The 25,593-nt window shown below is 27.0% G+C and overlaps 1 protein-coding gene across 2 annotated transcripts in view; it reads right to left on the minus strand.

The window, feature by feature from the left end:
* LOC132952870 (uncharacterized) overlaps nt 1-25,593 on the minus strand; it is a 237,206-nt gene that overhangs the window by 71,227 nt on the left and 140,386 nt on the right. For both annotated transcript variants that reach the window (XM_061025345.1, XM_061025346.1), the window contains exon 7: nt 17,191-17,288. In XM_061025345.1, the coding sequence (XP_060881328.1) occupies nt 17,191-17,288 (98 nt within the window). The remainder of the gene's footprint in view (nt 1-17,190; nt 17,289-25,593) is intronic.

Raw genomic sequence — 25,593 nt, forward strand, 5'->3', positions numbered from 1 at the left:
AATCTAACACTTTAGTTTAAATGAGTCCAAAAACAATTTTAACAATGAAAGTCTTTAAAAAGTTTTAAATTTATTTTCGTTAAAATAGAATGTAATAAAATAATATTCGACAATATAACAGCCATACAATAGTGGATTTACACTTTGCATACTGCAGTTTAATACAGGTACATAAATAGATTTAAAACGACAGTATTGTCATACTAAAATTCAATTTTTTAACAATAACATGGCAATGTTATTTTAAAATCTTCACAACAGCTAGTATTTTCATTATACATTAAAAAATAATATATAATAATTTATTATACTGTAATAAGAAATGTATTATTGTTTGTATTTAATAATTAAATTATTTTTTATTTTTATTGATCTTAAGCATCGGAAACTATGTCCATTAGGTTTTGTGAGGGGTTTACGGTTGGTTCAGTAACACATATGCCTATGTGGTGCGAGGATTTATCACTAAAAACCCGGGTGGGGTATAAAGTATAAAAAAAATATTTTTATGATAAGTCAATCCCTCTAAATTTATAAGCAATTTTTTTAAATATTGTACTCTGGTTATATTTTTTATTTCATATTCGGTCCAAGTTGTACATGCAAATTCTATATACGTTCCTTTTCCTCGTTTCGTTTAGGTTTCACTGTGCTTTTATTAACTAATAAGTGAATTAGTTTTAAATTTTCGATAACATTAGTAATTGGAGGATGAGGTGAATAAAATTGTGCATTAAAATGTTTGTGGAAAGACTCTGCACAATTGGTTGTTCGTGGTGCTTCAGAAGGAGGTTCAGCCCAAATTGATGGTGGAAATTTACACCCAATAATAATATAATTATACAATATATAGTCCAAAAATTCTGATAAGCATGATAAATTAAAATCGGGCGTTAAATTTTGAATATCGAAAAAAGCATCTTAGACTTCATTCGACGGTAAAAATGGTAATCCGAAGAACATTTTTAACCATTTGGCTATATCGGAAGACTGATCATTATAAAACTTTTTCAGATCTGTAATAGAATTTAACTTCCCATACCAAGACTGACCCAAGTGAAATCTACATGCCTTTATGGTATTATTGTTAAATACGTTTCTGAAAGCTAGGTGAGCAGCAATAATTTCAAAATCTAGATGCATTGATATTGGATTAAACGGTTGTTGAATTTCCTTCATACATAATTCACATATGAAATTTCACATTTCTAGGTAGCAATCAAATGATTTTGAGGTCAAAAATGCAATAATTAAAGGTATATAAAATCCATTTTTGTAACCATGTATACCATACATTTGATAAAAATAAGAAGGTCTATATGTAAATGTACCATCACCAAATATGTGTGTATTATAATTGCATAAAAAGTTTAAATTCGATTTGCACGTTCTCAATATAATATTGTTTTCACTATCAACAAATTTAAATTGCTCGTTTTTATATGTCAAAACTAGTAAATCGGAAATTTGCGCGATTGCCTCATCAAGTGATTCAGGAATAGGGGGCAGCACTTTTCGTCGTTCATGGTATGTAGATTTTCTAATACTATTTATATCAGAAAATTATTTTAAGTTATAATACGAATATAAAACGTAACCAAAAGTTTATGTTTTGTAAGGACCATGTTATAGATTTCAGTGTGTGGTTGTGCAGGGAATGCGCCCAGCACTTTTTGGGATTTCCGCTTAACCGCCTGGCTCTATTTGGGATTCCCATTTTACTGCCCACTGGACGGAAAAAGGACGCTTTCCAACGCTTCAACCGCTATCAAAAACCAAACTTTCGGTGAAAGCTTGACAAAAAAAATATTATAATATTCTAAATGTATTCAAATTCAATATATTATGAATAGCTCTCCGTCTATGATGTATTTATTTAGGTAAAAATAAAAGTAGTCCTTAAAACACTGGTACCTAATAAAACAATCAATAAATTAAAAAGTTTAAAAATGAATTCCTTCAGGTAAAATAATATACAAGAGTCAACGTAGGGATATAATATTTTCAATAATTCGTTTTTTGGATACGGAAGTGCTTAGAAGTACCTACAGCAGTAGATGTCAAGGGTCCTTTGGGCTATTTTCGTAGTATTATTTTTACACGGCACAAAAATAGGCAAAAGGGCGTTTACAATGCAGTATTCACTCAACTCACAATTAATTAGTCGTTGTCGGAGGAGATGAAGGTAACAGTTTTAATATGGTGTTAAGTGACCTAGTGGTCATTGTCGGTCCCTCGAGTGCACATGCCAAGAAAAGTTATTCTGGCCAGACTCTGGTGTTTGTCTGTAATAAATCATTCCAGTTGTTATGATGTTGATTGTGTGCAAAAGAAATTGCGACAAAAGCACTTGGTGGAAATTATTGTTGTTCAACATCGTCCTTTTACTTATTTGCAGGAATTTTTTTAACACTTTGCTTCAACACTCTACGAAAATGAATCCAGATATCATAATATGTACTGTATTTTACAAATAGAATCTAGGGAAAAAGGAAAATAAAATAACACAATGTGAATACTGAAATATGAGGTAGGTACCTAGGTACTAACAGGCATATTGGAAGCTTGGGGTTGGCTCATTTAACTTCGCTTGTGTCGGCATAACACAGTGTGCGATATGTTATTAATATATAATAATGAATGATATAATATTATTATATACTATTATATAAATACGAATAATAAGGGGATGACAAAAATATAATATGTAATCATAATTTTAAAATTCAGTACATTTTTAGGGTTTTGTTTTGAGAATGTTTCATATAGGTACACTGCACTCGAAATAATGTGAATTTAATATTACTTTATAAAAACGTGTTATTAAAGTCTTGTCAAAAATTAAATATTTAATGAAAAAAGGTAAAATCGACGGTAAAAAAATGAATACATTTTTGTTCAATAAAACATACAATAGATTTTTTAATGTTTTTTCCTTCTTATATGACAAATATTACGACGAGTCTTATGAGATAAAATATTTATGAATTTCGATGTGTAAACTATATATTGATTAAAATATCAAATATTATAAGTATATTTTTCCATAAAAAAGTATTAAACTGTGATACAAGTATAAAGATGATTACCAACAAAACCATTATAGATTCATTTTGATTTGTTGCAGTGTTTAAAACTATGTTTTAGTAATGTTTCACGTCATATTTCATTTATTCTACATTTTTATTTTATCATTTTACAACATAAACCTATATATAATAGAAAATCGTTTTATAACCATTCGACGCGGTTGGAAAGCTTTCGATAAAATAAAATGTTAAATTTGTCACACTAAATTCGCATATAAATTGAAATTTGACAACGATCACAAACTACAACTGCATTTAAGAGCTTCCTGTTTTCGTATTTTGAAACAGCAGTTTTAGGGTTAGGAAAACATAGTTTGAACAGTGTCAACCACAGCTCTCACCAGTAGCATTTTCGATTCCATCAACACCCTAAGGTTTAACTGTAACATTCAAGTAATTCTAACATTTCTAATATGTTTAACGATGATGAATTATGTTTAAAAAAATAATTATAATATTGCACTAAAACATTTTTCACGTTTAAAAAATTATTTTAAAAAAACAAGACTATAAGTACGTACTTTAGTTAAAAACATGTTTGAAATTTAATTTTCCAGTATAATTTCAAAAATAAACAGGAATCCATATTTTCTAAATTCCGATGAAGTAGGCCAAATTCTATTAGAACCTTAACAAAATCATGGAATACGACTTTTAAGTTAAATATTTTTATCCATAATCATTCAAACCGTTTTTTGTGTAAAATAAATTATCTAATCGTTAAAATTTCTCGTACGCTATGTCTATTTGTATAATTATTTGATTATTAACTGTATTTATTTGCAAAATTTTAATTAAAATTGATAAATGTTGATGTTATAGTTAAAAAAATAATTATAATTACTGTTATCTATTGTTAAGTACAAGATATATTTTGTAAAAATTTAACATTTCTTCTAAACTCAAGATACCAAGGCGTAATTGGCCCTTCAAGTTTAATCCAAAACCGATTAAATTATTTCTGTTTATTTTGGTCGATTTTTCCATAAACGCATAATTCTGTTAAGTGTATTGACAATGAGATTACAATTATTTATACAAATCTTAATTGATTTTTTTTCTTTTATTTAATGTTAAGCTTTACAAAGTCGTCTAAGAAATATTATTTTAATGATATCTATTTATAATAATTTCTTATTTTTATTCTAGCATTATGAAGATACTGCATAATATCACATCTCCCATATACGACGAGGTTGTAACCATATACAGCAATCTCATTTGTTTTACTTGGTATTGTATGAATAACCCCTTTTGTTTTCTATACACAACTATCCAAAACGATTTAAAAATAACGCGATGTTAAACGCATTTTGTATGTTCATTTTTGTTTAGCTTTCGGAATAATCTTTGTATTAAATTAATAATATTATAATTAAATTATTGTTAAACCCTAGATATATTTGTATACATATACGATACACATAAGCATCATATTTGTTATATTAAGTAGGAACTATACCAATGAATCGTGCTTTTAAAATGATACAATTTATTACATATTTCTATACAAATATGGAAGAAAACTCGAGATTAATTTGATGTTTAACTACTATTTTCAATTGCATATTGAATGATAAAAAATGTATCTTATACACATTCCACATACATAGTATTTATCAATAATTCTTATAAATATATCTATTATAATAGATTACTTTATAAATTATTCAAACAATTATTTATTAGTTAATAAAATAATATTGTCTTTGTATAGCAGATAAAAACGGCATGTATAAATGATTTGTTTGGCGTTTAACAATAATTGTTAATCAAGTTTACATACAGCTGGTACGATCAAAACACTATTTTGTTTTCGCTATACGCATTCAAGATTCCAATCTTAAGACAATCCCCTCTAGTCGTCTGTACCTGTGTATCTGCAAGCGCCATTGTCAGAAAAACAAGAGATTACACCCATCGGAGATACTGTGTTCACTATAAAAAGGCGTAAAGATGGTAATAACAGACAACTGGTAGGAAAATGTTGGGAATAGATAATGGGTTTTTTTCCCGGGTCCAAACTTGGGTCCTCTACGGGAAATGCATCTACAATCGGTCCTGGCGCGGCACATAACCACCATACGTGCTCATTTTTATAAAACATAAGGGTCACACCGACGTGTTCGGTAAATTCAAAAGAGTTAAGATATCCCGAGTACACAGGGACGTTAAACTAGTTTGTATAAACAAAAAACGTTGAATTTACAATACTGTTGCGAGATACAATAATCTTTTTGTTAATAAAATAATGACTTTTTTAAATTTGTTTTTCGATATATATTATAATATAATGTTGATAAAATCTTCAGACTCAAAAAGTTGTAAATATAATACGTCAAAGTTCCTTAAGATTTGTTCTTATGGGCGCTTAAAACTATTGAAAATACAATATAGGTAATTATAGGTATATTGTGCACTGTTTATTTTATTTAAGTGTTTTAAAAAATTACGAAAATTTACAAAAAATTGAATATTTTTAATTTGTTATTAAAAATGCGGACAATTTTAATTTACATACATTTGGTATCCAAGGATTCAAAATGTTATACGAGATTAATCATTGGTTGTTATTAATGTATATTAAAAAAAGTTAAGCGTAAAGCAACATTTATTTTTTATGAGAGTTGGAAGTTCAAATGTTTAATAAATTGGATATTCAAAAGTAAAATAACAATTTATTTTTAAACGATTTTTGTTGTTTTGACGTAATTTGTAAAATGTTATAGTGGCAAATGAAAACTTATACAGCAAGTTATATGAATGTTTTTGGAAAAAGTTAGTTTAACATATTATTATGTATTAACAACAATTTAACCTACCGATTTAAGAAGAATATACTAATTATACATTTTAAATGCAATGAAACAGCTATTCTAAGCAATATAATATGCTCGTCTACCCTTTCACCCGCTTCTTCTATTAAATGATATTTTTTTCGCATCCAATGATGTATCGTTGAATTCAAATTTAACATAATATCATCCATTTTAATGATTATATGTTATACTCAATGCCGAGGTACACTCGAAACCTACTTCCAGCAGAGTGACCTTTTTTCTTTTATTTTTTGTACAAATATTTATTTTATGTATCTACCATAATATTCTGTATAGTACGATACTATGTTGGGCACCGAAATCACGGTAGCAAAACGATTAAATCTGTCGACAAACCGCGGGGAAAAAGGTAGGGTTGTTTTTCGCAGGCAAATGTTTCAGGTGCCTTTAATTATTTTATCTCATAATGTGCTCGTATTTCAAAGGTTATTTTCATATACTCACTCTATTATAATACGTGACTTTCAGGTAATATAACATAAGCATATTCATATTTGTATTATAAATGAAAGTATATACGTTTAAAAATATAAATAAGCAGCGAAATCTGAAAACAAACATTACGCTAAACAACATAATGTTGTTCAATTTTTCCCGTTTATTTACTAATAAGATACCAATGTGTATGTATGTATACATATTTCTCAGAAAATAGCAATCATAACCATTTTTATACTCAATATTACACAGTTCAGTTGCATCCCTTTGCTTCAATATTGTTCAATGCCTACATAATAGGCAATTATAAATTTATAATATGTATGTATCACTCTCTATAATGTCAATTGTATTTAATTTGCACAGTAGGTATACATTAATTATATAAAATTGTTTAGTTTTAATTCATGGTAAGTTAATGTTTGGATTATAATTCGAAAATAGTACTATGACTGCAAGTAAAATACGAGTACCTACCTATGAACTTAAATTTAAATGCTATATTTAATTTCATAAAAATGAATGTCTGTAGGAATTCAAACCATTTATTATGTATCTTTAACAAAAAATAATCTGCATACAGACTTCTATAATTTTCATCACAGCACTTATGACCTAACAATTTTACTTCCCTAGAAAACAAAGATTCATTTGCCATTTATATTTTCTATACAAATATTCAATTTTTTTGTGTGTCTCTGTGTGTTAACTTCATTAAAAGCGTGAACATTTTAGGGAAAGAAAACCATATGTTTGTAGTTTTATGGTACACAGACTGGATGTTTAATTGTAGTATCGACCGTAATTACAGTTTTTTTTTGCATCTATTTGGTGGTACCCTTTTTATAAAAAATAAATAAATAAATACTCTTAAATGTTGTGATTTAAATTACAAAATCTGGTTTTTAAATCAACGGATGCGCGCATTTTTAATTTATTTTAATGTTTTTGTTTTAAAATGAATGTTTTATAAGAAAATTACAAAAAAAAAAATACATCCATAAGTGAATGAAAAGTTCAGGCTGAACTCATCATCGTACAAAATTGTTTCTGGCAAATAGAAGTCACCACATAATATTACAAACATATTGTTAAAATACTGTAGAACAGTTAAAGATTCCACTCCAGAAATATATGCGTTGTATATTATATCAGAGGCCAAATCAGGTGGATAATAAACACTACCACCAACTATGAGATGATAGTTTTCAAGGAAAATTTAACAAAAATATTTTAAACATTATTTGACAAATATGAACTCTCTTAGAAATAATATTTTTTAACTAGAACTTGTCACTTCTTGAATGAGAGAGCTAGTAAGTGAACATTTACTTGATCTGAAAACATTATAATTTACTAAGCTTAATTCGGTGACTCTCGAAGTGCCCAAGGTAGGTAATATTTTTTCACTCGAATTGCCATTTGCCACCCATAGTATATCAGATTAATAATTAATATATGGATTTATTCAATATATGGTTGTATGTGCACTATCAACTATCATATTATCGATTTCCGTTATGTTCAACAATTTTATTTTTAAGACATACAATATTTTCCAGACAGATTAATTTATCGAATTCAATATAATTATCTCGTGTTATTAGCTAAAGATAATTGAATATCTTATTCAATATCACCAGTTCAACATAGTCAGTTTTATTTGCGCAACCGTAACCATAAATAACACGTGTATACGTATATAATATTTAAAATGAAAGTTACTAGTGAAAAAGGCAAAACAATATTAATTTGTAATGGATTGAAGTTTAGACTTTAAAAAAACGTAGCAAATAGCATCAAACAATGGACATGTACAATAAAAATGTTCAGCTTATTTAAAAACCAATCAACTTAATGAAATCCATTTCGATGTTTCTAAACTTATTCACAATTATACGAAAGACTAGAACAAACCCGCGTAACTGTTTCAGATATTTTATCTAAATTATTTTATTTATTGTTTATTTTTATTATTATTTATCACTATTATATTCACGTTAGAATGCAACATTGTATAGATGCTATTGGTTGTTTCATTATTTACTAACTTAAATAAATATTATTTGTTATTTGAACTAAATGTGAAAGTAATCTTTAAAAAAAAAAAAAATACGGGAATCAATTTGAGGGTCAGATGGGAGGCCATAAAGGCAGGCCCCGTATTTAATTTACAAAAATATTCTTGGTGAGCCACTAAGTAAAACTACAATACAAATGCGACTTAAAGCATCGGTATTTTGTCTAAGAAAATGTTTGATCCATATCAATGTTTGGTCCATATTTTTTTAAAATGTTTTTAAAACCCCGGATAGGAATAGTATTAACATTTAAATTGTACAGTTAGTAAGATTATAGTTCCTTCAAAAAGTGAGAACCTCAGTACTAACTCAGCAAGAAAACGAATTTAAAATGAGGCATATAAAGGGTAGTTATTGATCATGAAATATCTTTATATAATCGTTTGCATATAATTCAGATCAAATAGTGCTTGTAGTTACTTGAATACTAAGTAAAACCGTACTATTGTACTCGAGCATTGCTATAGTGGATATGGTAGAATTGGCTAAAGTTTGACCGGAGCCTACGTCAAATATAGATCCATGAATACATCCAGTAAATTTAATTGTTTCACCAACGCGTTTCGATTGAGAATTAATATCAGTACAATATACAGTATTAGTTACAGGTTCCGGAAGGCAAGGCAAGGATTTAGCAACATTAAGGTGATTCAACTCGTCATGAATCTTAAGTGTGAGGGATAAATTTTAGCTCACCATCAACAATGGGTAGACTATGGTTAACAAAATAACCTAATGAAGGAGAATTATGAAAAACAGATTTGTCATTATTAATAACGACCATTAGTTAATCAACTTCATAACCTATAAGTACAGTTTTATTTGCAATTGCAATGAATAAGTATACACTTTTTTAAGATGTCATAAGCTCATTAGCCACAATATCCATTGCAAAGACAATTATTAGAGTAATAATAAATACAAATTGTAATAACCCTTTTAATCACTTGACACGCCATGAATATATATATGTGTATATTATATATAATTTATATTCACGCTCTGAATTCTACGATAACAGTATAAGATTACTATATGCATGTATATTTCATATGATGATCAGTGAGCAGTGAGCAAATACAGGACTGTATTACATCACTATAATTGTAAATACATTTATAAAGTACCACCTGTTCTGCAGAATAACAGCTGATACACTTGTAACTACATGTAGCAGAAAGCAAATAATAACAACCAGCAAACATAAAAATAGCAAAAGTTTAACGGACGACAACTGAATGGAGACTAAAAATACTAAAATGCCCCAAATTAGAGGTTGATTATCGAGTTTGTTACACAATTCAAAACAGAAACAGTTTAGAAATACGTGCTTATAATAAAGTGTTGAATGTTGATAAATATAAATAGTTGGTGTAATACGGTGTTTTCAATGTTAAACAATAATATTTAAAGTAATTTAAAATTTATTACACAGTTTTAGGAATATATTATTGTAATAAATATACAGCGTACATACTAAACGATACTTTCCAAGTATAAAGAGACGAACAAAAAATAAATTAAATATATTATTGGTTCATGGTGGAGAAGAGTTAATGGTGTTGACTGTATATATGTGAAATTATGATAATTTTGAACTTTTTTATAGATTATTTCCCTTTCTTTAGTTATTAGGTAGGTACTTCAACCTATTCTATGCACACTGATACCCCCGGAGACATAATACGAGATATGGATTCGAAATGCTAGTTTGTCGATGTCGAAAACTAATTGGATAGAAATGCACGATGACTACCCAAGAGGTTTTTGCACACGTGCAATAATTCAACGAAACAGACAGGTATTGGACAAATTGCCCCACCTCCCGAAGAAACCATTTCATTTGTCAGCTATAATTCAATTTTAACCCTCCTTTTTAAATTCATTTTTTGTCAATGATATTCTTTAAGTTATATTTTTTTCTGATATCGAAACCACTATAGAGCAATGTTTCAATAAAGTAATTTCATTTGTGTAGAAATTTTATACATATATAACTGAGCATTGACATGATAAATTGTGCATGGTTAGTTGAAACTATGATGTATTATTGTATTAATATCAAATAACGCAGACATATAATATTAATATTCAATTAGTATTTTTATATGATAATGAATTCAGGTAGCAATTTATTTTAGGGTCGATATAATTGAATGATATAGTCAGCAAAAGTCAATAAAATAAATGTTTTTTTCAAACAATGAAACTAATCCAAATATTTATTTTTATTTCGAATAATTTTGTGGTAGAAGTTAAAAAGTAATTTATGTTTAGAGTTGATTATTTTATTATTGGTACATTTATAGAAATGTGTAGGTATATTATAATTCAAAGACAAAATACAATGCAAACTAAGTGTTTTCTAATTAAAAATAAATTTATACTAATATAGCATAATATAGTTAATTTTTGGAAGTAGGTAAGTGTTATATTATTCAACTAGTAGAGTTAAAAATGGTAAAATAAACCTTAGTGAATAAACAATAACTGTTTACTTTTAAGATTAAATTAAATTTTACAAAATACGAGTTAGGTTTATAAGATTTTATGAAATAGCTAACACTAAATGTTGTATCTAAAGAAAATTTAAAAAAATAGATGGACAAAGTTAGTATTAGTGAGATTGGAGATTTCTCTATATTATGGATATTATGTATCATTTAACAATAATTATAATAAAATATTAAGACTTGTTTATACAGAACGTGTTTGATATTATTATAAATACTATATCAGTGCTTCTACTCTTCATATTATTATCAGAATCCTGAAAAAGAGTTTAGTTAGTAAGTACGCAAAACCATATTATACAGTTACGAGTTGGACTTTACTGAAATATAAAACGAACCAAAAGCTTTTTTCCAAACAATCGATACTCGGAGAAACCGTTCAGAAGGTTAAAATTTAAGATCAGAAATAAATAACGATTGGTTCGGTACAAGCTGGACATTTTCAATAAATATTTTAGTGTTTAGACTGTTATTTCCTCAATTGAGCTTGGTGGAGAATGGAAATATCTTCAAACGTATAAACAATATAATATATATAATACATTTTATATAAATAAATGTCCTTTGTAGGTACATCATATTATACTGCCTGAACACTGAACAGTTTTGTTATTTGAACATAATGGGGGTGATTTAAATACCCCGAACTTAAATTCTACTCGATCATTGGATTGAGATTATTAAGATGACAAATTGGCAGAGGTGATGGAATAACGCTGGTTCGACGCTTTTACCAAACTGACAGTTATATCATGAGAAAAGTATTTTACCACCATACTGGTTTTAATCTTGAATTGTTTAATTTATTGACAAATATAAGATGTTTGTATTGATCTTCAACACACTGAACAGCAATATCTGAATCTATTGGACTCATTGAAAACATAATATAATATAATTATGTTTGTATATTGTATGAGTACGTCATAAATACTTTTTTCCAAGAATTTCTCAATTATTCCCTTCAACTTACTTTTGCAAAACTATGCCAATGGAGAAAAGCTCCGGATTCAATTCTTAAGCTCGTAAAATCCAAAACTCAACAGAAGCGTTACCACATTTTATTACAAATTGTTGGATATTTTTAGTAGAATTTTTAGTATAGAATTTCATAGAAGTACCTACTTTGTTTTTTAATATTCTAGGTTTATCGTACTTGCCACTTGTATTTCCTATTTTATAAATATAAATATAATACCGTGTTTTCGTGTATATAAACATCATATGTACCCTACCTAATCATTTGTTATCAAGTATAATAATATTAAGTTAATGTATTACTTATAGTGATAAACTGATAAACTATTGTATAGTATATAATATAGTACCTACATTATAAGTTATATTTACCTATTATAATTTAATTTTTAATCATCGAACCTAACACCTACGTCCTACACACGATAATTATAGTATTTTATTTCGTTAGTCTGTAAAATAACGTAAAAACAACAATTTAACTGTCCACGTTTTTCTAAAATACCACATTCGTTTTGTTCCTGATAAAATGAAACGAATTTAAAGCTTACGCCAGCGCCATGAAGATGAATGGTTAGCAAACATGGTTTCCTTAAAGGTGTGCAGTTAATAATAGACAGGGTTTAATATAGTAGATTTATTGTGCACATACGTGGATTATTGTCGAGCGTTATTGTATGAATCCATCAATACATACGTCGTTGGAAATTATTTGATTTTAAGTGTTTTTTTTCATATAAAATATTATATCTTAAAAGGTTATTTTAGTCGTTTCAAATTATCTAACAAACAAACAAAAAAATGAGTGTAATTTTGAATAGTTTATTTGAAATTTAATTAACAACAACATTCTCGATTTTTTAAAATAAACTAGGTAGTACCTACCTACGTAAAATTATTATAAAAATAATAAAACGATTTATCATAAAATTATAATTATATTCAGCTTATTTGTATACCTACAAAAAAATATAAATACATATGAAAATCGAAAAAAATAAAATAAACTATAAAGTTAGTATAAAGAAAGACATTTTCTAAATAAACCGTTATCAGAGATATTAATACTAAAATTAAATGCTTGATTTGTATCAACATTTAAAAATTAAAATTACTTATAACAGTGTCATAACCATCTTATAATATTGTAAATCATGTTAAATTAATTCCTATTAGAATACACAAATAATCTAAAAAATCAAACATATGCTATATGCAAAGGCTAAAATAAATATTCATACTCAGGAAATGAACTTGCTTTACTTTAACACACAATACAATTGAACTAGATTAAATTATCAGTTTTTTTAAAAAAAAAGGATATTATTTGAATATGAAGACAAAAATGTAGAGATCCTCCATTGATATAGGGTATAAAGAAAAAATATGCAAAGATAGTATACACATAAATGGTAGCCAATGTATAATAATATTATGTATTCTTATTTAAATATGAATTAATACATTCATATTCATATATTATTACGACATTCTTTAAAGCAAAATTAGGTTACTTATAATAATATTATGAACAAAAAAACTAACTTTAATTTGTCTTCTTGAAATATAAAAATACCTACTTACTGAATTTAATTCAATACATAGAAGAATAAGCTTTCATTGATTTTTTTTTCTATTCAAATGATATCCATATTATACTAAACAATAAATAAAATACTTGCAAAATAAAATACAATTGATTTTTACTCTATAATTCACTTCTATAATCAAAGTTTGTGTTGAATGTAGATAGTTATTCACTTACGTACACTTTACAAGTAATAATATTCTTATTTTTTAAACGAACTTTTTTCATTCCACTAGAAATACAATAAGTTCCAATATGTGTTTGTTGTGTAATCAAGGCAATGGAACTAAATGGTTCTTAAAATGCACGAACCATACAACTATTGATGATTATGTGAAATAATATATGTATACAGACGAATATTTACAAGTCACTAAATAACTATAGTATACAAATATATCACAGCCATATTATAATATTTAAGTTTTATAAAATACGGAGGAATTTAGTGTTAAATTATTTGAATACGTCTTGTTAAAAGTCTATAAAAAGTTTTAATTTAAAAACCCACGAGACAATTAATAATTGACGCGAATAAGATATTTATTACAGGCTAAATGTTTAACACCAACAATACTCATTATTTTCCAAAAAAAATTTTTTTTTATCACAATTTACAAAATATATTTATTGATTAAGAACTTTTGGTGATTTAGATTCATAAATAGTGGCACAACAGTCGGCAGTGGCTTATAATATAGTTCAAAAATTATACATAATATATTCGTGAAATATGTAACATTACAATAATTAAACAATGCAGTTTAAACAATCGCGCTGTTAATTAGTTAATAATTTACGTATAATGTCGGTATATAAAAATATTTAATTTTAATTCAACAAAATCATGTGTTTTTAAATATTTTAATTTTTAATTTTAATATCCATAAAAGTATTCAGTTTAATTAAGATAGATCAACCAACGGTTTTTAGTGTTTTATCAACCATGCGTGTTAAATAGGTGCACCTCGTGTGCTCTTGCTATCTATCGAATCGAATAATTATTTAGATTCACGTTATTTTCACAAACATGATTTTGTATCAAAATATCTACCTAAAGTTGATTGCATTGTTTGATAAAGGTTCATCTATGCGTATTAAACGTATTTTTTTTTTTTGGATAGAAATCATCACTTAATTAGAAATAACAATGTTATTAGTTCGCAAACATAATACATCTAAACGGACTTTGTTGAAACATTATGACGGGATTGTTTTTAAACATATGATTTTACTTTATTCATGGAAAAAATAAGTTACCTATAGTTAATATATTGTTAATAATTCGATCGTTCTTTATTTCATGGTTTGAATGACGTTTTTTGTACACTTCAAAATTAACATTAAAATATTATTTACATTCTTAGCAGAATGATACAACTTTAAATCATAACCATAATAATATTATATTGATTATTCAATGAACCATATTTATTTAAGATCGAATTTTGATTATTTGAAATAAAAAAACTAATGGAAAATCATGTGAATAGATACTGAAGTGTAATAGATATTATTTTAATTTATAAATATACACCATAAGTTTTCTACAGAGAAAAAAGAAAGACTCTAAAAAACGAATATTTGTATAGTGTTATGATAATATATGATCATTATTCCCTCTAATAATTGTTTTATAATTGAGTACAGTCTGTATTTATTTAGAAATCAAGTACAGTTTGTTCGTATCTCTTCGAATTTTTTTTAATGAACAAATTTATATATGTTTTTCCTGAATATGACATAATAAATGGAATTTATTTTAACGTTTAAGTATTATATTGACTTAGTGAAAAAATATTTATTTAAAAAGACACGAACGAAGTTATAGTTCATAAAATGTATCGTTGAAAGGCATAACGCTAGATAGTGATTAATATTGCTAAATAATTAATACGAGAAGTATATAACTCATTAAAGATGCTTACCTATTATAAACTATAAATTATCATTAGAATAATATAATTGTCATTAACATTATGGGATCTTCGTCTTATAAATGATTAATCATTTAATCACAAAACTACAACCAATATAACCAAAAATAGGTATAGTATATTATATTATATCTATTTTTGGTTGTGATGTTTAGTTGTTTATAGTATAATATATATATATATAAAATATAATTCACGTGATTTTTTTCAATAGCACCTAAGAACTGTTCTTTGTCGTAATTTCTCGAAACATTTTCTGACGATATCAATTTTACATTCAGTGCGCTGTCTATAAGAATCTGATACAGACTTTCAATCGGTTTTTCTTTTTATTATTATTATTATTATTTACACGACTGCCTAAGGCATGTTGAAGTAAAATGTCATCGGGTCAATCGAACCGCATAAAAAAACGTCATTCACAATATTCTTAGTAAAGTCAATATCGATATCCTTTATCATTTTCTATCATAAGCATTTTAGCGGGAGAAAAATCATAAAACCTAAAATAAAATGGACGTATATGTTAAAAATACATTACTACAAAATCCAAATCAATTCAAGTTGCTTGGTTAAGCAGCTGGTGTAAATATGTATAGTACCTACGACAATTTTTACATTTTGAGAATAGATTGTTTGAATTGTATTAATATATTAGTTATTGTATCAATATCAAATATTTGTTTGTATTTATTTTCTCTAATAATAATTACTAACTAGGTATATTCTGACACTCTTTCCTCTAAATCAAACCATTATTGATAACGATGTGGTAATAACATCAAGTTTTCTCCATTAAAAATACTATTATAATTTATTAATTCAATAAATGGAATTCAGTTTTATAAAACGTTGAATAAAGTTTAAATTGTATCCGAAATTAATTACAGGTAGTTAATACCAATTATGGATAAGTATTTCAATTAATCAATGAATCGAAATAATATGTAATAATGATTTTTTACAACGCAAATAATCATTATCTCTATTAGTTGTCTTTACAATAAAAATGACCAAACTGACAATGATATATTTTCAAGATTGTCCCATTTGAACTTGAAATAAATACGTTTTATTTTATATCCAATTTTAGTAAATATTACATTGTCGAAGGCAACAAAAACGACGGTACGCTTTCCGAATAACCAGCGTTGGTAATTAAGGAGCGGCTTTCGCTTCAAGGCGTCCCTCTCGCTTTTTCCGATTTAATTACATTTTGGTTCGCAGCTTTAAAACAGATCCAAATTTCAAATGCTTAATGAACTTCCCTTTTGTTTTATAGAATCCTTAAGATTCATCGTCCTTTTTGCTTTTATTTTTTTTTGTCTCTATATCATTGTTCATTGTACATAATGTACGATGTGCAGTGTGAACTGCGGGTACGAATTGTAAATAGACACCACAGAGCATTTCACTTTTCAATGTAAGAGCATGCGAGGTGGTCACAAAACATATTTACAACGCATTCTACTAAAATTATTACAGTTGAATTGAATTGAATAATTCAACAAATAGGTACGATCAATCGTAATCGCTTATGATGTTATGAGTTACCTACCTATGTATGAATCGCATTAAATTCCGGTCAAATCTCGCTTTTGTAGCAACACAATAGCGTATTATATTTGTTTGCGCATATTATACCGATTAAATCCCAAATTGTTAATACGATATAATTGCAAGGTACGCATATGTAAGAATTGTATAATATTGTATTATTACTTACATATTTTAAAATTTTAAGTTGTAAATGTTCATTGAGGTTTTCATTTACAATAGCCGATATGTTCACTAATTTGATAGCAGCGTGATAACGTACGGAATCTGAAATATTAAAAAAAAAACCAATAATTATTAATTATATTGGATGAATATTAAAATAATGGTAGCTCGATCATCATAATAATGTCTTTGTTATTTATCTCTGTGATAAATATCTATGTGCTAAGTATTATAATAAATTGGAGATTTAAAAATGGTTTTGAATGCCTATTATTACTAATAACAGCATGTCAACTAAGAGAAAACCTGGAAAATCGATATGCTATAAAATAGGTGTAGAGCGTCATTACCTCTTCATAAAGTAAGTTACTGTAATGGACAAACATCTGACAGACCACCATATTTCTAAGGATATTATACTATACATTTATATTGCTATAAGTAATTTATTTTTCTTATAAGTATTGTGTTGTTGTTTTATGAACTAATTCATGCCAACCATAAATCGCATATATTATAATATAAATGTATAATACTAAAATAATATATCATGTAATATTAGGTACTAGCTGACTTCAACTAATAATTAATCTCGACGTACCACTGGAGGAATAAATGCCATGAAATTAAACGAAATATCGTAATGGCATAAAGTTTCCTAGTCCCTGAAAATAATATTTTTTGAAACATAAAATAATAATTATAATCGTTATTTTTTTTTTAAATATCCAATTTCCCAAATTATTTTATTTTAAAGACTAATAAAAAAATTGCCACTGTACTTTCAAGCATTTTTAATCACAATAAAAAATTGTGTCGTACATACATTGAAAAACAAGTATGATGGTAATGTCAAATGAATAATGCAAAATATACAAAATATTTCAAAATTATATTCGAGACTAGTGAATGTTAATATAAATATTTTCTAAAAATGCACGTTCTTAAAGTTACTAATTTCTTAACTACAACAAAAGAAAACAAAATCAATTTTAATGAAATTTGGTTTTTGTTTTTGCGTAGCTCTTTTTCTTGGTTATATTAAAAAAAAAACTGTAATTCCAAAGCACCAACTAGATAAGATAGCAAAAACTACTCTCAAAGTTGAAGATTGAAGCATTTTTACTGTTCCGAAATGTGATGAATTTAAAACCAATACGAATTTATGATTCACGAATCTGTTCAGAATCTAAAATATATAGGTATATAATATTATGTGTTTTATGATCGACTCTATATTATGGTAAAATTAAGTAGAATTAAATAATTGATCAATCTAAGTACAAGTATCTTATGTTCTGTATAAAAATGTATAGTGTTAAAATAAACTCAAGTTGTTCAGGTGCTGTAAGATTTTGACAATAAAGTGTATAATATGCTAATACTGTTTCACTCAATCCTGTTTTATTATAGTAAAGAACGAATCGTGATTCATTTTGATGTTCAATGATGTACATCACTCACAATACAATTATAGGTAACTACTACATAATTCAATCATACTCAAATTTAACATTGACCACACTCGGAAAATTCTCAATCGTTTAAATTACTTTTATGTTACTCTCAAGATAGCTTAACTAGGTACTACTAGTTCAACAACATTTTGAACGATAAATATAAAGATCAATATCAGTAAATAACACTTTGAATAGGTACATATAAACCACGAAATAGTTATTTTATGAAATTAAACACTAGGATTATCCCTACGTGCAATAAGATGATAATGAAATCTATGTGATGTCTGTTTTTGTTCTCAAAAGTGACATCACACCGTAACATCTATGTGCCATCATATAGATTTAGAGAAAAAATTATTATATTGCGATATCTATATTACGTCGCACAACAATTGGTATATGTGAATACAATAAGTATAGTTTGGTAGAAGTTATTAATTGGTATCAATAGTTAATTATAATATGAATATGTAACTTCACAAAGAAGTTACAACGACTTTTAATATGTGAAATTCTAACTCAGTGTATATATAATATATATATACATACATATATATATATAATTTTAATATAATGTGATATTTATGAATCCACCGGGTTTTTATCGAAAAACTATTAATAGTTTAAATAATATTAGAAAAATTAACATTACATATTATATCATACATGACGTATAATTATATAATATCATAAAATATACACGAATATTGGAAAGCTACTGAGTTTAGAACTTTTCTCATTTACACAGGGCCAATAGTTCTAAAAGGAAGATTGAAAAACAGTCTGTACAAACATTTTATGATATTAAGTTGCGCAATCAGACTGTTAATTTCTCCTAAAACATGCTATACCTATAACAATGTTGCTAAAATGTTAATTGAACGTTTTGTTAGTGAATATTCTACACATTATGGAGAAGAATATGTAAGCTACAATGTACATGGCTTAATTCATGTTGCTGATTTTGTTATGATGCATGGGAGTTTAGATACATTTTCTGCATTTAAATATGAAAACTATTTACAGTTTTTAAAAAAGAGTTGTAAAAATGCTAGGTTTCCACTAGAAGACACCTATAATCGTATAATGGAACACATTGATATTGATACTTCCACAATTGCACCCAACTATCCAATTCTAAAAAATGAAATAAATTATGACCCTCTAGTTAATAGATCAATTGATGAAACTTACTATAAAGAAATTATCTTAAACAACTATGTACTAAATTCAACAAATTTAAAAGATAATTTTGTTTACATAAAAGACCATGGCATAGTAAAAGTAATAAATATCATTCAATTCTCAAACGGTATAATTAAAATTGAAGCAATCAAATATAACATATTTCCTATGTTTCAAAATCCTATTTCATCAGATATAATTAAAATGTACTATATACATGATATAATCCCAAAACCTCCTTTAATATCAATTGATATAGAATCAATAAAGTACAAGTGTTTTTCTTTTCCAATTAGTAATAATAAGTCAATAGCTATGGCATTGTTGCATACTACATAATGTTATTACCTATATTTTAATTTAATGTATATTTTATATAATAAACATTAAACAATAAACTGTAATAACTTGTATAATATGATATTTAGGTACTATTGAATTTATTTTGTATTCTTTGTTCATCATATTATATATTTCAATATCTAAATAATTTATATTGATATATTGTTTTTAAGATTTAATAAAGGTATTATTTGTTTTAAATAATGTTTATTTAAATTTTCTACATTAAATTCAATGTTATACGTATAATATCTAGTAGTGTATGTGGCCGTACTTTACTCTGCTTTTATAAGCCATAGATACGAGGTACTTACATCAAGAGTATATTATATTGGTTTAAGAGTACCTACTACGGTAGTACGGTGTAAGCATTGTGAGAGGCCAAGCATAATACTAATTTTGTGTGTCATTTCATCTATTTCACCTACCTACCTAATACATTATCAATAATTTATGATTATTGATTTTATTAGTCTTATAAGCAAGGTGCATTCATATATCATATAATATAGTATGTTCACTTAGTTATTTAAAACCTAATTTTATTCTCCCACTTCAAATTTAAAACTCCTACGTACTGCGTATACCACTGAAGGGAATGTAACTCACAACTGTTGATTTTAGAGCTGGTACCTATAATATGAAATGCACAAATTATCATTGCAATTTGAAACAATTTAAATAGACGAGGTTCGACTATAGTCATTAACTCAGTAGTGTCCCGGTAGGTTAGGCTTGTGGCTAGGTAGGTTAGGATAGCAAGATCGATTCCCGGATCGGCGGAAATAAATTGTGGTCATTTGTACAATAAAATCGTACAAAATCCGAACGTACTTTTTGAATTTTTTCACTGAATTATTAATAGTAATTTAAGTGGTGTAACGTTCCATAGATGACTAATTGCACATAATGAGATATCAATGTGACATCTGCAATAAGCATTTGAATTATAAAAATGCATTCCCTAACACTTAACATAGATATCACATAGTAGTTACATTGTGATGGTACTTCTATATACTTTTTGAGACATCACATAGATGAACTTCACAAAACCGGGCGTTAAGCGTCTGTGAGTTGTCACTGAGTGGTCACTGAGAAAAAATGATAAACTTCTCACTTCACAGTGCGACTGTTATGTGATAGATATGTAACTAGATTTTGCACACATATGTGTATGATTATTTTATATGATTTTCATTTATACATTTTGAACAAATATCTACTGTAGAATTATGTATACCTGATTACTAATATTGTATTCAAAGTAGAATAATAGCATAATAAACGTCTTAGAACCTGTATTAGAACAAAACATGAATTCAAATAGATAATAAGTTTATATTCCATAAAACAATAGAATATATTTTGAATAAAAAGTTTTTAAGTCATTTTTTATTTTTTATCTGGTTTAAATAATATAGACAATGTGATTTAAGAAAATATATAAAACATGGTAAAGCACTTTAGGTCATAACAACTTCATAATAAGTCGGTTACAGTATAATTTTTATATAAAAGGATAGATTTAAAGTTAGAACAACTTCAAAGGCAGATTATACAGGTCCCTAGTCGATCAAATTCGCAGTTCTCAGTAATATTATAATACCTACTTATAAACATAGACTAGGCACATTATACAATGTTTTATGAAAATTATTTTTATTAAATCCTATAAATTAATATTAAGCACAGCTCAACAATTATTGTTTTGCCAAGTGTTATTTTTTTTACCAAACAATTTAGATGCCTACACAATATTATGTAAGACGTAGTCGGAACAAATAATATTGTCATACTGTGGTGTATGGTTCTATAAAGGCGAATCACTTTTCACTAACAGCTGTTTTCGCCGGCCACGTTCGTGTTGATGATGTGCAATTCTATTAGCTTGGAATAAAAATCATCCGAAAAAAAAGTACTACTCTCTGTAACGGGTTGATGATATATTTTTAATTTTTTGAATTTCGGTATTTTAAATTATTCTAATATATTACGTATTTTATACGGGTAATAAATATATAATACGCGCGCATAATTTAAATTAATATATGCACCAAGGCGTTCACACTGAGATAGTATGCTTATAATATTTGTTAATTATCTACATATAATAATGATTCAATTCATTTAGTACGAAAAACACATAATATGTCTATTGCGGTTATAATCGTTATATGCACTTCACGGTGGCCCTTTATAGGACGGGGGCGGCTCCGGTCTACCCGACAGTAGTTATATCTCGGGAAAATAAACAGTTACCTATGCAACATCGTCCTCGTTGTTTTTAGATGATTAACACGTATGCCGCCGGTGTACATATTATTATCTCTAAAAGAATATTTAATATTCTCTAGCCGGTGCATTCCAGGGTAACACATAAAATGTAATTAAAACTAATGGAGAAACTTTCATGTGCCTCTTATCCATCTACCTCACGACGATTATATATACGCCGAAATAATAATAATATCATCCTTAGTGGCACGACAATGTATTGCTTGTGCAATAGAAAATTGCGGTAAAACCAGGTGCAAGACCGCTAATTAGGTACAATAATGAGGATCATACAATAAACCACTGTCTAGTTATGTGTACTTACTTAAATGGTTATCAATTATATAATATGTGTGTGTAAATGTTTTATATTTCAACACCGAAAAACCAACGAAAATCCACAATTAATGAATTATGACATTAAGCGTGCCTACAATAGCTTAATACAGGGTGGGTATTCGTCCCGGATTTCCCTAAAAATTTAGGTTACAGCTGATATAAATATAGAGAGAACTTTGGTATCCCGGGTTTCTATAATTTAATATGGCCACTCTAGCTTAAAACAAAGGTTTGTGAATGTCATATCTAATGTTTTTAAACACGACCAAAGAATTGTATTTTTTTTTAAGTGTTGAGTTTCTAATTCATATAATCGTACGTTAGTTTTCATTGTTGGTATTGTATAATATTCGTTAATTATTGTATGAATATTAGTTATTTGGACTTGCATTGGTATTAACTATCAACAATAAATTTACTAATAAGAGCAAAAAAAGTGGACTGTATCCTTTAAAATTAATATATGAGTATAGGAACTCAATGGTGTTTGAATAGAGATATTTTCTTATATAGGTGCCTACAATAATAATTTTACTAGTATATATACTGATCATCGACTACTCTATGTTTAAATTTGAGCTTATAATTTGCCTTTGGATGGTGGTGGTTGAATATAGTTCGTATGGTTGTGTAGCACCGATTGATTGAATAATTCATCTTTTTTAAATAAGTGCCTATACGCTTTTTCCAAACAACTTTATTTAAATACATTACGAATTTTCATAATTATTGGTTCAATAAAAAAAAATTGAAGTTGATCAGCAATAATATTTTATTTTGGCCATCACAGAACCTATAGATACATATTAAAACACAATTCTAATGAAAAAAAAAAATCTAACGCACATAAAAATAAAGTTGTATGTTATCGTTCCATGCATTATACGCACTTTAAGCTGAACAAACTTTTCGTTTGTTCGATGGTTATTGGCTTATCTCGGGTAATCGACATGAAAGATAAGGAGGTACCAGAATGCTCGAAATCCCTTAAAAATATTTACTCGTTTGGTAATAGGTACCATTGATTATATAATACATTTAACAAACTCCAGATAATACGTACGTATCCGATACACTCAGCATTCCGACACCGGAACAAATTATTTCTAGCCTATTATTTTTAAAACACAAAATGTTTTAAATTTTATTTAATGTAGATATTTAGTAATTATGGTAGGTGGTAAAAAAGCCCAGAAAAAAATCTAACGGAAAAAAATCCCAAAAAAATAAAATTTCATTTTATTGGGTCATTAGGTAGTTATAAATATATTATAGTACCTACAGTACCAGTGGTGTAATTTCGGGGTGAGGAGGGATTCGGGCGTTGTATCCCCCAATTGACTTTTTTTTTTAAACTGGTTATCTATATTCAATATTCATGTCTTTATTTAATTATATAAATATTATATTATAATTATATTTAAAGGTACTATAAATATTGTACTAATATAATATATTTTATAGAAACAACAACTAAAAACTCAAATCCTCTATGGTAGCTGTAACTAAGATAATATTAAATACTTCGTAATAAACAATTATCACTATTGCTATATTGTATAAATAAGATATTAAAGTGATGCAGTTTAGCTCGATTTTTAGGAATTTTTTTCGGGAATCTATATATTCCAACGAGTTAAGTAGAATGGTGCAATCAGAATTTGTAGTGTTCGTATATATATCTATATTTTTTTTTGGTGGATTTTTTTATTCATAGGTAGGCTTTATTTCTGTGGGCTTTTTTTCCGCAATGTGTTTATTTTTTTGGGCTTTCTTTTCCGTGATTCAGTATTTATATTAAAATATACCATTAACAATTTTTATATATTTTATAGTTTTTAAATAAACTTAATGCATCAAACAGCTTTTAATTATTTAGAAATTGTTTTAATTGAAACGTAGAATCGATAAATATCTCATTTTGTGGAAACATGTATTAATGAAATAGGGTAAGGTACACTTTTATGAGAACTTGTATAGAAACCCTCTTTGTTTAGTTACTGATTAATTATAATTTTGGGATCGATGAAATGAGTTGTGAGTAATCTCGGTGTGTTTGATTTGCTAGACCAAAGACCCGTTCAATTTAATTGACAAATACATCGGTATCTACAACAGCTATGGCTAAATTTTAAGACTTGCAATTCAATGTGGAACGAAGTAACGAACGGAATTCATAATTACACTTTTGAAGTATTTAAAATATAGATAAGCGTAGAATAATGTAGAAACACCATTCATACACGCTGTTCGTTCAAATTTTTATTATTTTTATTTTTGTAATTCCTGATTATTTTTTAAAAATACTGAGAGATTTTGACCTTTTAAAAGTCGCAATCAAATCAATTTTGCAATCCGAAACCACACTCAAAGTTTAAATTCGAATAATAATTAATTGTTCTATAGGTACCTATAATATCTGTACACAGTAGAGACACACAAAAAAAGAAAAACACACATCATTGTAAAATTAATACAGTCATCGCTCCACTCAGAATTAAAAAAAAAAAACGAAAATTCAGATGGTCATGCAAAACATAATATGTATATAATTACAATTAACGATACTGACTATTATATTAATATAATACATTGTGTGCTCTTAAATCATTCTTGATATCATTGATTAAATTTGTTCACTAAAAAAACAAATCTACAATCTATACTCTATGGGTTCTAAGTTCTAAATGATAATAAAATATGTATAACCACTAGGTTTGATATCTAAAAACAGTTATCCAACGCGAAATCATCCAGCTTGTGGATTTTATAAAAACAGAATATTGATTTTTATTTAAAAC

The sequence above is a fragment of the Metopolophium dirhodum genome, chromosome 9 (genome assembly GCF_019925205.1).
Source record: "Metopolophium dirhodum isolate CAU chromosome 9, ASM1992520v1, whole genome shotgun sequence".
NCBI lineage: Eukaryota > Metazoa > Arthropoda > Insecta > Hemiptera > Aphididae > Metopolophium > Metopolophium dirhodum.